The sequence below is a fragment of the Patella vulgata genome, chromosome 9, assembly GCF_932274485.2.
Source record: "Patella vulgata chromosome 9, xgPatVulg1.2, whole genome shotgun sequence".
Lineage (NCBI taxonomy): Eukaryota > Metazoa > Mollusca > Gastropoda > Patellidae > Patella > Patella vulgata.
The window spans coordinates 18429159-18446413 of NC_065887.2; the positions used below are offsets into that span (position 1 = coordinate 18429159).

General features: G+C 33.2%; 1 protein-coding gene across 1 annotated transcript; it reads left to right on the forward strand.

The window, feature by feature from the left end:
* Positions 1–6: 6 nt before the first annotated feature.
* LOC126831984 (reticulophagy regulator 3) lies at positions 7–16357 on the forward strand. Its single transcript, XM_050562668.2, has 8 exons — positions 7–259; positions 3570–3676; positions 4475–4505; positions 4685–4811; positions 5723–5807; positions 6941–7066; positions 8078–8299; positions 9074–16357. The coding sequence occupies exons 1-8, from the start codon at positions 87–89 to the stop codon at positions 9577–9579; spliced, it is 1377 nt and encodes a 458-aa protein (XP_050418625.2). The 5' UTR covers positions 7–86; the 3' UTR covers positions 9580–16357.
* Positions 16358–17255: the final 898 nt, after the last annotated feature.

The following is a 17255-nucleotide window of genomic DNA, read 5'->3' on the forward strand; positions in this document are numbered from 1 at the left end:
TGACGTCATATCAAAACAAAAATATTATTACGGAGTTCAGAACTGTCAATGGAATTTTTATTTAAAACTATAACATAGTCCAAAATATGAACCCCCACGATCAAGAGGACGTGGATAGGAATGTCAAACTTAAAGAAAAATGGGTTGCAGAAACTTTGAGTCCTGTGGAACCAATGGTTATGAGCCTGCAAAGTTTACTAGTTTGGGAAGATCCCAAGAAAAGTGCACTTTTGTTTACAGCAGTTCATATATCATTTTGGTATGAAGAATTTGAAATCAAAGCTTTATGTATTTTGTAAAGGCGACAGTTTGGATTTTGATCATATTTGTAGAATTATTTATTGAGACAATCACATTCACAATGGAAAAAATTGAGGAGAATTAGTCAAGTCAGTCTTCCTTGACAGATCGGCCTATATTAGTATATATATATATAGGCATAGGATATTTCGATACAATAAAATCTTTGTCTGCGATATCACTTTGGTGGAAGCGGACATTAAATAAAGCTATTTCACACACACAATAAAATCATATCTTATCTTATCTTATCTCTATAGTCTAGGAGAATATAATAGAAGTTAACATGCAACAACTCAGACTGCAAAGACCACTCGAACCATGCTAGAAGATCACCCGGACCAACAAATAGATTGATAGTTGTTTTATACATTTGTTTTCTTTGAAGACCACTCGCACCAACACATGGTCCAAGATATGTTTATGGAGTTTGTCTTGTCCACATATTTCACCAAATTAAAATGATTCCATGTCATTTCGGTCCTGTGTCATTTCGGACTTACAACATTTCGGCCCCCAAAAATTATGGCCTCAACATTTCGCACTAGTTGACATTTCGGACTCGGTTGGGAATAAGTTGAAAGGAAAGGTTGAACACAATTGTCAAATCAATTTATGATAAGCCAAAAACGATTTTATAAAATTAACATGCAGGTAAAATTTACCACTCGCCATCAAGTACAGCACATGGATTCTTGGATCAGGCACCATATATACCTCTTAAGGAAGGCAAAATTTCCGATATTTATGAAAATAATGTGGAATCTTTATGAAAAGAATGTTTTATTTCTTTATAACTGTAAATAGTAGCTGATTAGAAATAGGCCAATTTAAAACACGAAAATATTAACATAATTAAACACATGGTTATTAAAAGGCTCCAACAATTAAACACTAGTTGCACTTGCGATTCTTTATCATCGTTTCCCGTAAAAGTAATAAATTTTTTTAAAAAAGAATTTGCTGTTGAATTTAATACAAAATGACCTACACAAAAACAAAAGTAAATATTTACACGACATGCACTGTTTTTACAACTGGTTTCCTCCCACTGCTAAAGACCCCTACGCACAAGGAATTATTGAAATAATAACATAAACCATATGTTAGTCCCGAAATGGCCTAGTTTGTGTCGAATGGACGTTAAACCCCATTTCTCTCTCTCTCTCTCTCTCTCTCTCTGTTTTTACAAGTCCCTAGAAATGTTTAATGATAATTCGTAAACTGCACGTTGACATGCATTCCTCGACAAGCTTGCAATAGATAGCAGTACACTTTTCGGAAAATATTAGAAATAGCAACAACCAAAGTGGGATAATTAAAGCTGATAATCTCAATGTTATTGTAGTATGTGCAAAGAAACCTTATGGTTCTTTGGTGGATAATGGCGGCTGTGTGTTGATTGCAATTATTCTGTTTCATGTAAAAGACATTTAGGCCTTTACAATTACAAAAATATTAGCAGTGATCAGTCAATCAAGCTCATTTACAACAAAGTATTACTAAATATACACAAATTTTCAACAATATTTTATTGTCAAGTTCAATACTGGCCAATGAAACAAAACAAGCTGTGTTAATTTTTTTATTAGCAGTCTCTACAATTGCCGATCAATTAAATAAAACAGAAGACAAATATCAACCTCACATAAAGCGAAAATATAACAGTTGTTACAAACATATCACACAAATTATCAACAGTCTTTTATTTATTCATCTGAGTCCGAAACTAAGTCTGAAATGTTGCCAGACCGAGTCCGAAAAGTTGTCAAGTATGTACGAACCGTCATCAAGCTGAGTCCGAAAGGTCATCTGTGTCGAGTCCAAAATGACGCGGGACTGAAATGTGCTACCATTAAAATAAAAGACTACTCAATATTGTTATTTATTTATTTATTTATTATTAAATCGGACCAATATTCTAGTTAACATTTATTATATTTATTATATTTTATGGGTAATTAAATCAAATTACAGCAAATAAAAATAATCTTTATTAAATCAAAAATTTATAGAAAAATTAATCTAAAACAAAAAATCTTTATTACATCAACAATTTATAAAAGAAATTAATCTAAAATTATTAATCTTTATTACAACATCCAAAACCATTTTGATTTGTGTAGGTAGTTGTATAGCAGGGTCAGCAGCAGACAGAATTGCAAATTCCCTTTCTTGCCTTTTTTGGTCAGTTCTGTTATGCCATCCCTCTGTGTTGGTACATGTACATGTAATAACGACCCCAAATATTCTACAGTTTCTGTAGTGCAAATTCTACAGATTGTCTGGTTACCCTTCTGAGTGGTCTTCTATCTTGGTCCAAGTGGTCTTCGATAGGTCCATGTGTGTCTCGAGATAGAGATGGTACTATGTATGTAGTTCCTCCTGTAAGGTGCGGATGTGAATTCAATAAGCAAAACTGTAAATGTTTTCTTCAAAACAACGATTGATTATTGTTATTTATTACATTTCTCCCACATCAAACTAAATTAGGCACATAATCCTACCTGACACAGCTACAAATCATCTCTTTTAAATCGAAGCGTTATAAGCTGGCTTAGCTCATCATTTTAACACAGAAGAGGTTTGATGTCTTAACGTCATGGAGATCGGCTAAATTTATATCATGTACAACAGTCAATCAAAATGCTCAACTTAGACAAAGTGAAAATCGCATCAGTATGTCTCAATCGTTTAGCTACATCTATGGTCTCGTAGGTAGCCATTAACCTGTGTCTATTTGATCGATTATAGTGCTAATAATAGATAAGAGATGTCTTGCTTTATTTCAGAAGCAATCAGACAAAATTAATGCAGGCAATTTTAGTGTTTGGATTGTGTTGATTGAGGTTATAGGAGGGGATATGCAGAAACCTGTTGAAAGATTGTTTTCAAATTTGTCTCATTTTTGTTTTTAGTAATAATAAGAGCCAGCTTAGCTAGTTGCAATGAAGAAAGTATTAGAAACTGGCCATGCATGTATGATCCCTCCCCAAATTTTAGCAGTTGGCTGCTATAACAATTAACACACTTGTCACAGTCATGAAAATTTATAAGAATTCACCAAAAGACGTGTACATGTACAAACCTGGATTGGCACTATACATGTAGGGCTACAGTGTACATGTTGCTTATTTTGGTCATATTATCATTTTGTCCATTAGAACAAACTGCTCCAAAAAGATGGGAAGGAATTTACTATTAATAACAATACATGTATATAAGGTCAGTGTTAGCTTGTGATTGTGCTACATATTTTTGTATTTCAGGTTTTTGGCCTATATTTCATCAAAGTTCTATTTTCTCATATCCGTGTCTTTGTTAGTGATTGTATTCGTAGATACCTGGAAGAAAAAAATATGGCCCGAAATTAGAGGTATGTTTATTTTGGCTTTTTTTAAATAGAAGTGTTATGTAAGAATTAGATAAAGAGCCGACAGTTTTTGCTATAATAGCTAAAAAAAATAGATAATGAAAAGGGAATATGTGGTCAGTATCAATCAAATTACTTCATTCTGAGCAGAGTTATTGTCGTTTGCAGAACTTGCAGAACAGTCTAGTCTTGATTGTCATTGCTACTGTTGTTAAGATAATAAACAAAGTCTCGATTATCAGGGAATCTAGATTAAGAAATTTTCTGGCGTAGCATGCCCTTGGAACCCTCTAGAAGGCTCGCACCCGTGGTGCTCGGCTCATGGCTGTGTCACTTGTAATAGGGGGCATGTGCATCAGTCGGTCTCATTTTTGTAAACACTCCTCCAAACAAAATCAATATCTTCGCCCCCTGATCTTGGAATAAGGAGACTATTAGCCAGTGGTCTTGTTGCATATTTAATTGTTAATATATTTATATTTTGGAAATTATGTATATTATTGATTAGCCCATCTGTAATAATTGATGGTATTTGTTATTCCATATAATTGATGATATATACGAGCCCAACCATAATGTATATTAGAATTGATACTATTAGTTAATCCAGTCATAAATATAATATAATTGATACTATTAGTTAATCCAGTCATAAATATAATATAATTGATGCTATTGGTTAATCCACCCATAATGTATATTAGAATTGATGCTATTAGTTAACCTACACATAATGTATATGTAGTATTAGTATTGAGACTATTTAGTAATCCAGTATAATTGGTGCTATATATTTTTCAGTTCCACCACCTGTGCCTGAGGATGAAGATGAGTAAGTAGATTATAATATCAAAATTAGATTTGTGTAGCAAATTTTTAAAAAAAAGAAAAAAGTGCATTGGCTATATAATGTACATTATAAATGAATATAAAATAATAATATTGCTGCCATTGTTATCATCTTGCATTAGTTTCAATCATTGATTGTTGGTCATTGTATTTATTTTCCAGCTGGACTCCTGTTCATACTCGGTTACTTAGTACACCAGAAATATCACATCATATCGCTCAAGCTTTGTCCTTTATTCAAGTAACGCTCAGAAAATGGAGACTGTTTCGTCGGAATCATCCACAAAAAGTAAGAATTAAGTGTTACAGGTGTAAATATGATATCAAAGACTTTATTGTTAGAATTTTTATTTATGCATTATGTAAGAGCTAAATCTGCCTTTTGCAGATCTTTTATCTGACTTTAAATGTTATATATAAATTATTATTTAGACAGATCTTTTTTCTGACTTTACATATTATATATAAATTATTATTTAGACATTTATTCATATTACAAGTCCATAATCAATTCTCTAGACAATTGGATGGCTTAGATATTGAGTGAATTAGAGCACCAACGTCATATGATCTATTAATAAATGGACCAACAATCGTGCCTTCGTTTATTGTCATGGCAGTGGTAGATGAAAATTGACTGTTTCTTGTCAAAACTTCAAACATTCATAACTTTGCTCAGAATAAAGTAATCAGACTGAAATTTTCAGTATATTCATTTTTTCATTATCTATTTTTCAACTATTATTATATCAAGTATGGGTAGCTGTATCTAAATGTTAAATTATAATGCATCTTAAGTCTGTGAGGAAAATATTAATTTGTAGTTTTCTTGTGAGTCATTGTCATTGTTTTTACCTTGATCCGTATATAATTCGAAACAGCGTATAAGACAAATGCCGGACTTCTGCTGAAAAAAGTATTGACAAATACCCCGAAAAATAGGGTAATTTTGGAGGAATATTATTGGAGTAAATTTGAAAAAGGTAGGTGGTGGTAGTAGTCGGCACGCTTTCATTATATTGGATTACGACAGGATGTGGATTGTTGACAAATCTTCAATTCATAATACCGAACAGAATTGAACCATTTTTGGAATGATATTCCCCATAGAGACGCAGCTTTCACAATATTGTAGCCTGAAAGGTATTAATATAATCTTTGTGAGGCTATATAAATTATAGTTGTTGTTTTATTTTTCAGTTTAGTTTTTTCACTTGTTCATTTTTTACAACATTGTATTTGGTGAGTCGCTGTATATCAGGATTAACTTTATCTTACACATTAGGTAAGAATTTTAGTATTCTATATGATTCCCAGCAATATGGATGTTTCAAATTCTTACACTAACCTACAGAAGTGGCATTAGGTCCTCTAAAATACTTACAAATGGAATGATTCTTTGAGACTAATGATATCTGGTAGTCTACTGTGAGTAAGTGTACATTGCCAGGAAGGAGAATTTTGCCCTTACAGTGGTGTTCTTTAAATTTGGTCTGTCATGACACTTTTACCGGTGTATGCACTGCAGTATGAATTTCACTCCAGTACCATCCAACTAGACGCACTTTTCTTGTTGTCACTTATTTTACTAGTTTTTGGTTAAATATTTATTTGGTTAACTTTAACTTGTTCTCTCACATTTTTCATCAGTACTATTATATTGTGTACAAATTATTATTATTATTGCCACAGCATGATTGTCTCCATTTAGACACCCAACTGATTCTTACAAAAGTCAGTTGAATTTGAAAATATTAGCCTTGATTAAGAAATGTTTCTGGTATTAGCTTGATACTAAATACACATGTCTTCCCTTAAAAACCCAGTTTTTTATGGATAACATATTCAAGGGGTAAAACAAAATCTTGACGTAAAGCTTGTATTTCTCTTTGTGTAACTGAGAAGAATGAGAGCAAGAGAAATTTAAAACAGGCGACCTATTAATATCGATACTGTTTAGGTTATTATATCACTTGATGGTAAACAAATGATCAAAGAAATTAGCCCACACAGGGTTTATAAATTATTGCAATCTGATTAAAACACAGATCCTATTTCGTTTTGTTTTTTATAGTTCAAAATTTTATTTTACTTGTCTTCACAACACTAGGATCTGGAAGAGTTGTTGTATAACCCGCGTTCCGATTGATGTGAGGGATTAGCCAATAAAACGGCCTGCTACGGCGGGATCTTGACGTTTGATACACAGAACTGTGGGTAAACCACATTGATTAATCATAGAGTCAAAAGCTGCTCGTATGACACCTGACGCCAACCTTCCACTACAATCGGTCAGATCTTCATGTAGTGTAGGCCATCAAAATTATAAAAAAAACGAAACGAAATATAGATCTGTATTTTAATCAGATTAGAATAATTGTGAATAGAGAATAATTTATTTGGTATATTTTATTACAGTGATGAGTATATTACTATGGCCATGTGTAGTTTATCATGATTTATTTAAGAAGGTCTACCTATACATGGAACCACTTTTAATGTGGTTAGATTATCAACTTAAACATCTCAAGATTGCTAAAGTCGGTAAGTGTAGATTAAATAGTAAAGCAGCCATCCCAGATTTCACTGGATTAAAGGGGGTTAACATATAGTAGCCTCCAAGTTTTTTCCTTGCCTTAAAGTTTATGTTCAATATGATAAGCCGTTTGAGAAGAGAGAAAGAAATAGGGTTTAAAGTCCATGTAACTTAAACTAGATCAATTTGGGGCTAACATATGGATCAATTCTATTTCAATTATTCGCTTGCATGTAGGGGTTTTTAGCAGTGGGGTGATACCAGAGGACCCAGAGAAAACCCATGTACAAGCATGGGATCAATGACAAACCTTGTGATCTAAAGCGCAAGCTTTATTGACATAAACTCAACAACCACACTACATCAAACTTGTAGACATTGTTATACATAAAATATTGTAGATGTGTGAGTGACCATGTCACCAGTCACCAATCCAGCATTGGTAACTACTATGCACAGTTTTTACCATAATTCCCTAAAAACGAAACTCTGAATTCCAAACAGATGATTCGATTTGTCAGTTTGACACATGATCAGAATTATATCAATATTTGTAAAAGTAATACAACCTCTAAGATAAATAAAATAAAAGATGATTGACATTGATTTTAATCATTTAAAGACATGATCCATATCATTACTGTTGATTCCTTATTTAGAAAGCATTCTATGATGAGTTAGTTGTATTTTACGTCCGCTTCCACCGAGGTGATATCGCAGACAAGAAAGCATTCTAGGATTGTTTTGAGTTTTATATGCATTGGAGACCCTCTGTCTTCTTTATGAAACACTGATATCATGTCACATCTACAATACACATGCAAGTGAGATATTTTATGTACACATTCCACTGGTTTTTGCACCAACCACCACATAAATATTCTGGACACTGATTTGACTGACAGATGATTATTTTTTATGTTAATTAGAAATTACAAGCTTGTGATAAGACCAGTATTGGTGTTTCTGGGAAAGGGAAAATCCGTAATAGATAAGTTTATTTATACATTTTGTTCCAGGTGTAAAAGAGGAAGTAAAGGAAGAAGTTGTACCTGTAAGTGATGAACCAACAGCTACAATAAGTAATGATGTAGAGGAAGAATTTTATCCCGACTATGATCCTCTTACTACTGCTGCCTTGGCTAAAGCTATAACAGATAGTGAAGATGAATGTGGTACACCATCTGTACCAACACCAGGTTTATCTAAAGAACCATCTATTGATAATGATAGTGATGATGGTATGTTACTGTTGATACCATCCAAGCTTTTCTTGTGAAACAGGAACTGAGCCTTAACCTCTACTCATCTTGTTGTTCTTGGAGGTGATGCTCTTCGAAAAAATCCTAAAGCTTTGCCAAGTCATGGACGTTTGACATAAAACTTGGCAGGCCTGTTCCTTGGACAATTGCCCGTCCATTGACAGACTTTGATTTTTGAACATCCTATACAATTTAAGTTCCATAGTATCAATTGGAATTTGAAATAAAAGAGAAATGGGGTTTAACCGTTTAACATCCACTTGACACAAACTAGGTTATTTCAGGAATAACGTGTTACAATTTTATTTCAATAATTCACTTGTGCGTAGGGGCCTTTAGCAGAAGGAGGACTCTGACAGATGACCCTACTCTTTGTCACGTACAAGTGTGGGATCAGAAACAGGTCACTTGACTCAATGACAGACCTTATGATCTAAAGCAGACATGTTAGCCCTTTAATGGCTACATATCTATAGTGTAAATAGTGATAAGCTTCGGTCAGTCTGTGAGCTGACAATCTTCACTATCACTTTCATTAATTTGTAGGGTTGACTTGCTTCGATGGTGTCTTCTGATCATTAATACAATGATTTTTTTTTTCTGAAGAATTTGTTTTGAGTTGTCATTCAGTGCTACGAAGCAACAAAAATCATTGGCTGTCATTATTATCCGCCTGTGTGCTGGGCTTGATACTGTAAACTAATAATGATTGAATTTCTGTTTGTCACATGTTGTTTTTGTTTAATTTTGTAGAACGTGGAGCCAATTTAGATGATTTGATGCCAAGTATTGATCAGATGCCATCATTTGATGATTTAGATAATACGGACGACGAATGGAGTCCAGGATCTCCCAGTGAGAGGACAGGCAACATCCATTTCACACCAACACATTTTGGAGATTCAGATTCAGACGACGAGGATCAGTTCGGTGATATGAGCATCCCGGATGGAGACGAGAATTCCATCACCCACAAACTAGTGAGTCAGACACTTACAAATATGATGGAGAATGCTCTTCAGGGTCTTAACCCCGATCAGGGCAGTTCTTCATTCTCGTCGGGTATGTTGCCGCATTCTGGAGCAAAAATAACCTACACAAAAACATCCCAGGGTGAATCTGTCGATATCTCTGACCCAGCAGACGACACAATCATTGAGGAAGATGAAGAAGATGAAAGTACGGATGCAGAGAATATCGAAAAAGAATTTGATTTTTTGGATGATTATGATCAAGATGATGCTCCTAAGAAAAAATGAGCCAAATAATTTCTAGATACATCTACAAAAAACCTTTTGAGCTTCATCTTTTTGACAATCTGAAATTGGGTAAGCGGTATGTATGTATGTTTAGCTAAACTGTACTATTTACGCTTAGCAAGTAGGAGTGTTTTAGTTAGAGAAAGTAAGACAAAGCGGTATTCTATATTCTCGTGACTTTACAAATTGCCTTTGGTCAAGTCTTGAGGAAAAAAAAATATCATTATTTAGTAATAGACAGAGCTCTCATTGGAGATTAGTCATTTGTTCACTAGAGCCAGGACACAAATATTCTGTGACAAGAAATGAATCATTTTGTAGTTGTTTTTTTTAATATCAATAAACTAGTATGATGGCCAAAATGATATTCATAATAATAATAATAATACTTTGTCTTTAAAATTAAAATTTATTACTTCTCTAGTTTTCAACAAATTTGTTGATGTATCGATGGTTGGGCACCCTGATTTTGGCTGAACCAGGGAAGTTTTAAATTTTATACACAAAAGAGGTTAGTGCTAATTTTGAATGCTCAGACTACAATCAAATAGAACTGGATTTTGTAAAATGAATTAATCTCAAGATTTCATTATTATTGGGTAAAATCTCATTGCTATAAATTATTACATACCTACATTTCTATGTATATGATTTTGTAGCATATATTAATAGAAAGTTGTTATTTTGTATACAATGTTTATACATGTATGCTATTTTGGTTGTGAGGGCTTTTATATTCATATATTACAATATATTTATATATTGAGTAACCATATGATGATTCACAATTTTGAAGCTTAAGCGTTGAAGTGTTATTTGTCAAAATCTGGCATTTTTTGACATGAGTTTGTGTTGAAATAAACATTCATAATACCCCAATATTATTATAATCAGAAAAGAATATGAAGACAAATATACCATGATGTTTTATTTATACATATGTTTGCTAATTTTCAAAGTATCTCGGTTTCATATATCAATCGTATCAATCCTAAAGTTTCCAATTCTTTGTAAAAGGGGAATAAATTCTTGTACATATATAGAAGAGAAATCCATGATTACATATACTTGGGTGAACATAGCTCAGTTAGGCCATACAAAAATAGATACTTAGTTTTTCATCCAAAATAATTCTAGTTTTAATCTTCAATATAATTTGGAGTCACACTTACAATCAAATCAAAACAGAAATGAATTGGACAGGGTCTTTTCTGGAAAAGTGCCTCCACTTCAAAATATTTGAAATCGATCAACCTTAGATTAGCAAGGGAATATTTTCACAGAATATGACAACCTATACCATTATCTCTGTTCATAAAATCACTTAAATACCTAAAAAATGGTAATTTATGTGTTTTAAAGTTAAATTTTGCAAAATGCGTAATTTTATAGCGTTTACGTCAAATAACTGACATCTAAATTATCCAGCCTGGTCAATTTCACTGCCAGTCAATCTGTAACAAGACCTGGTTTACTAATCATTTATATTGTATGGCCTTAAATATTCCTTTTGTTTTTTGTGATATTTATTATTTGTACAATGAAAAATAATTATAGGTACATGTAATTTTAATATAAATATTTAGATTTCTTTTTTTTAGAATTTGTAAATATATATTTTACTTCTTGTGATTTTTTGGATTAAGATTTCTATCTCAAATGTTGTATTTTCACATACCGGTAATCAAATTTTATGCTGCCTTTGATAAGAATGATTTTTGTGGTGATTTATTGTTTGTGTTGACCAATTAAATGTCAATCTTTAAGGCTGAGTTTTCTTTTTAAAAAAACAGATAAGAGCATTATAATTGAAAACTTGGTCTTAAGAAAAAAAAATTACAAAACCATCAATCAAAGATTTATTCAAAAGCAGAGTAAATGTCTGATGGAATTGGATATTATGTAAGTGTGTCTGCTAATTTCTGTAACCATCAGTTATTCTGAGAATATATGTCAGAGAGTTTTTATAGACATCTCGTTTTATCTGCTGCATGGTATTTGATGATGTTATGTGTTATTATTAAAAGGATTTTTCTTGGGTGATATAAACCTATAAAATAGGCCTTTACACATGTAAACCTTGTGTGCATAGTAAGCATTTGTAAATTTAAGACAAAGTAGGTCCGTCAGGGGTAAAGGTCGTACAGTTTTTGTCTGATTCACTATCACAAATATTATATTTATATATTTTAATATAAAACTAACTTCATTATTTCTTGTTTGATTAAGTCATTGTTACATATATAATCAAGGTAGTTGCTTTAAGTTTAGTATTTTTGTTTCATGTATTATTTAAGGTTTTTTTGTATTCACTTTTAGAAGTAGTTTTTCCTTTCTTTTTTTTAGAAGTACATTGTATATGCATTTACAATCTGTGCCAGAGAAAGTGCTCTTCACTACAATACTGATGGGGTTTTCTTTAATCCTGATTTTTTAAAAATTAATTGTAACTTAAAGGAGAAATTCCAGATCTATTTCAGTCAATAAAAAATGGTTAATTCTGTCAAAAAAGCTTTAAAATCCACTGTTTCTAGTCCCAGACACTTATCCAAACCTCTTTAATTGGTTGTGGGAGTTGTATATGAGCTTCTTTGACTAGCAATTACCAAGTGTCTCAATAGAACCGTCTTTAATTCAGACATCTTTTTGAGGGGGTATTTACTACAATTTTGCAGATTAGTGCTCCTTTGCAGCCTCCTTTGTGCTACCGTGTCAAATAGTTCCATCCGTGACATCTCGTTATGAAAAATTGGAGGCAAGCACTCTAAAAGTGTTAGGTAAGGTCTATAAATAAACTGTTTGCCAATTGGATTAATATTTTAAGCCGAAACTTGTAGACGAGGTAGATAGGACATTTCTTCACATTTTGTTCAATGGGTTTTTAATATACAAACTTTCTTCTGAGTGAAAACTTGGATTTCTCCTTTAAAGAGGCATTAGTGCCTTGGAGGTTTCAATTAGATTGTATGCAAAATTTGAAACAGATCTGTCAATCCATTGCTGAGATAAAAGTCTTGAGATTCATTAAGATCAAATTATAGCCACAAGTGGTTTTATAATGAGTTTTCATGTATCTTATATACTGCTCTACTCTGGGTCAGTGCTTGGGTCTTGTATAAATAGATGTACACATGTATTGATTTTACAGATGAGTTGAAGTGGGTTCAGTTTTCACAAATACTCGTAAAATCTCTGTTGACCTGTACTTTTATAAAAAGATTTCACAGTTATTTCAATTTTATAACGAAGGATATTTTAGTAATGGATATTTTCAGTAACTGACATTTCAATAGACATAATCTCTGTTGACCTGTACTTTAAAAAAAAAAAAGATTTCACAGTTATTTCAATTTTAAAACAAAGGTTATTTTAGTAATGGATATTTTCAGTAACTGACATTTCAGTAGACATAACTGATATTTCAGTAATGGATATTTCATTAACTGTGATATTTCTAAAATTATTTTTCACATGATTAATAAAAAGTGTTTAAAATACATGTATCTACTTAAAATGAAATATATGTTAATATATGCCAGTATCTGGGATATATTCATGGGTATATTTATAACGCTCCACAGTGAATAGTTTAAAGATCCTTTCCTGTGACAAACTTTGTGATTTGAGGATATATTTGGACTAAAAATGTTCAGACTAATTAATTTGCTTCAAATCTCTCAAAACTTTGTTTTTGCGGTGAGATACCTAAGCTATAAATAATCTGTTGTTAGACGCCATGTCTGTCAACTCAATCCGTTGAGGGAGGGTCCATTTTTCAGAATGTATTTTCCATTACTTACTGTAAATTTTTAATTATTTTCTGTCAACTTCTTTTTCCTCTGTTTAATTGCAGGGTCTGTTATATTAGCACACAGTAAGCTGGCAGACAACTGTCGGGTTGCTAGTTATTGATACCCTGGCATTTTTGCTCAGTGCTTGCCCCATGGGTATTTTTCGGGTAATCTAATCTTTTTCTAGTAAGATTGGTTGTCTACTACTTTCCATATAGCAAATTTGCCATACTTTTATTGGAAATAACCACCTGATAAATATTTTCGGGACAATATATCTTTAAGATATCGGTATTTTAATAGGATATCTTAACAACAGAAACCCTGAAATGCACACATATCTGGTATATACTGCTAGTATATATTACTATATATATATATATATATATATATATATACATTTATACACAATAAACTGGATATATTTTATTAGGCCATCAAAGCTCTTATTTCCGTTGGTTGGTTGGTTTTTATAGTGTCAATGCAAATGAAAAAGTTGATAATTTTTGTGTGTATACATAATAATTCCTCTCCTTACATTTACAGAGAAATTTTAATTATCAGAGACAGAAAATATCTTGAACACTTTAGGTACCAGACTAAAATAATGCAGGTGTCAAATTACCAAAAGCCACTTTACTATGATGTTATAACATTGTGATATATTAAAGCCCTATAACTAGTAAGCATGGTTGATTTAATACTCAGTTGTCATTGTAAGACATATAACTCAATGTATTTGCATTCGTCTGGTCATTATTTCATTATTTACTGTTATAAATGAAATAAAATGAGATGGGGTTTAACGTCCTACTTTTCTGCATCAAACAGTGAACTGTGAGGGACATTTTGTACTTACAGCAGCTTTTCTGCCTACTCTGCTCTTCATCGAATTCGAAATGTCGAGAGTTCTTTTACCTGCAGGGGAGCCACAGTGGCTAAGTGAGTAAGATGCTGGCTAGCTAGTCTGGAGGTCGCAGGTTCTATCCCGGTGTTGGCCGAGAAAGTTCATTAGGATTTTCAGGTGTGGATTCCCTTAGTCGGTGGTGCGGGACGGAGGGCCTGACAACGACAGCTGTCTAGTCGTTCTGATGGGACTAAAAACCAAGGTCCTGTGTACAAATTGGAGTGCACGTAAAGGATCCCTTGGCAGTTGGAATTCGATATAAGAGTTGGCCGTAGCGCCACTGTCTGGGCAAAATTTCCTCATAACACACTGCATGGTGTATGCCCGTCTTCGTTAGCCCATTCGGAGTAGGACATTAAACCCCATTTCATTTCATTTTTACAACCATGCCATCCGCATGCACTTGGTACCTTGGTTTTACATGCTATCTGAAGACTGTATGCTGTTCCTTGCCAGACCCTCTGTCCTGAAGTACACTGCAAAATTCAGCGGAACTTCTTGGAGTGTGCTAGCTCCTTAATTACTGAGCCACATTTACAACCACATGGTAGCAGGTGATTTGGTAATTTATTATGTCAAATGTAGTTGTCAAGTTGGTACCTAATGAGTTAAAACAACTTGTTACACCTAGGGCTCGATGTATCAAATTGGAATCTCCTATATTTTTTAGGATAATTTTGAAAAAATTGTAAAATAAATATTTTATTTAGTCTTTCATAAAAAAAAGATGTTTTTTAAATAATATCAATTTGTGATTTGCTAAAATTGAAATGTATATCTTATGACCTTCACTTTGGGGGTCGACCGATTATACATATACAAAGATGTGTTCGGCGCCATGTATATTATTTTTGTGATTGAGTTGCTTTATGGCTTTAATTTAAAGGGGTGTTAATTTGTATTACGCAGACTTTTAACTTTTTCTAAGTAGAATGTTAATATATTTATCATTTTTGTTTCACAATACTTCATTCATTGTTTGTCCTTGGAAGCTAACTAACCCAATCTGATTAAAACACAGATCCTATTTCGTTTCGTTTTTATAGTTCAAAATTTCGTTTTACTTGTCTTTACTACACTAGGATCTGGAAGAGTTGTTATCATTGGCGTATTCTGAATGGTGTGAGGTATTAGCCAATGAAACGGTCTGTTATGATGAGCTTTAGGCGTGTTTTGCTAATTGGTTAATCAATTGTCTGATGTCATAGGGTCAAAAGCCACTCGTATGACCTCTAATGCGACCTATCGCGACAACTGGTCAGATCTTCGTGTAGTGTAGGCCATCGAAAGTATAAAAAACCGAAATATAGATCTGTATTTTAATCAGATTGTTAACTAACCCTAGAGGGAATTCATTGTGTTATTTAAAGATGTATTCCGTTGATGAACAATATTGGACCACAGAACTTATTTATATCTGAAAATTAGGACTGAGAGAGATAGAGGGGGGGGGGGAGTAATTATGGAATGAAATTACTTTTTACTGTTAGAAATGAAATGGGGTTGTTTAAGTCCTTCTTTTCTGAACCGCCTGGGCTTATGAAGACGGCCTTACACCCTACAATGTGCTATGAGGTACATTTGCCTGGACAGCGGTGCTATGGCCTACTCTTATTTTGAGTTCCAACTGTCAAGGGTTCTTTTATGTGCTTGCCAATGTGTAAACAGGCCCTTGTTTTTTTTAAGCCCAACCGAATGACTGGTCACTGTACTTGCCAGACCCCTATACGCCTGTTCTGCATAAGTAACAAGGGGAAACCGCACCGGATAATCCCGGGGAACTTTTTCGGTCAATACCGGGAGCTAACCCAAGACCTCCTGGTTAGTAGTCCAGAATCTTACTCTCTGAACCACTCCCTTTCACAGTATGTAATTCAAATCCACAATGGATTAAAGAAGAAAGGAAGTCAATAGATATGTAATTAGGATCATGGCTCTTTATAGGAATATATGTTTGAATTGTTTACTATAAATAATACAGAGTATGTGTATTGTTACAGATATATTCACTTTTATTACCATCTTTTATTATAATAAATTATGTAAACAGTCAGGTAATAAATATCAATCATTTTATAAAGTCATTTCTTATTTTTTCCTTGATGCTTTCATTAGAGACTGTTTCACTTCACTCTTTCCAACTGGTTTGTGAAATGCCTTGATTGTGTAACTTTCTCATTGACTCCGTCTTCATTAGCACAGTTCGGAGCAAAACAGTAGGACGTTGACTTACATCCTTAAGTGTTATTGACTTCCACAATGGTTTGTCCGTCCTGTTTGTCACACATTTTGGGATAAAATAACTCTGTTTCTAATTTGGTTAGAAAGTTCGAACTTGGTGTAGGTGTTTCTAATTCGGTTAGACAGTTCGAACTTGGTGTAGCTGTTTAATGGCGAATCCCTTGTCTTTGTTCAATAGTAAACCTTTTCTACTTAGGCTAAGCAGAGATAAGCAATTTTATTGGTCAATGACTTTGTACATGATAACTTTGATCTGTTTTATTACATCAATACCTTGACTGAGTTCGATAATGAACATTGTCTGCTGAGGGTAAGCAGAGCGATAAACAATTTGATTGGTCGAGACTTTGGAACACAATAACTCTCCTTCTAATTGAGGTAGAATTTTCAAACTTGGTGTAGGCATTCATTAGGTGAATGTCTTGATGGAGTCCGATGATAACATTGTCTGCTTACGTTAAGCAGAGATAAGCAATCTGATTGGTTGATGCTTTGAGGCATGATAACTTTGGTTATAATGAGGTGAGAGCGATGAAACTCGGAATATAGATTGACTAAATTACCTTGACTAAATTCAATGGTGAGAATTTTCTGTTTAGGCTAAGGAACGATAAGCAATTTGATTGGTCAAGACTTTGGAACATATAACAACTCTGCTTTTAATTGAGGTAGAATGGTTAATCTTCATGTAGATGTTAATTAGGTGAATGTCTTGGCTGAGTTCTTAATTATTTACA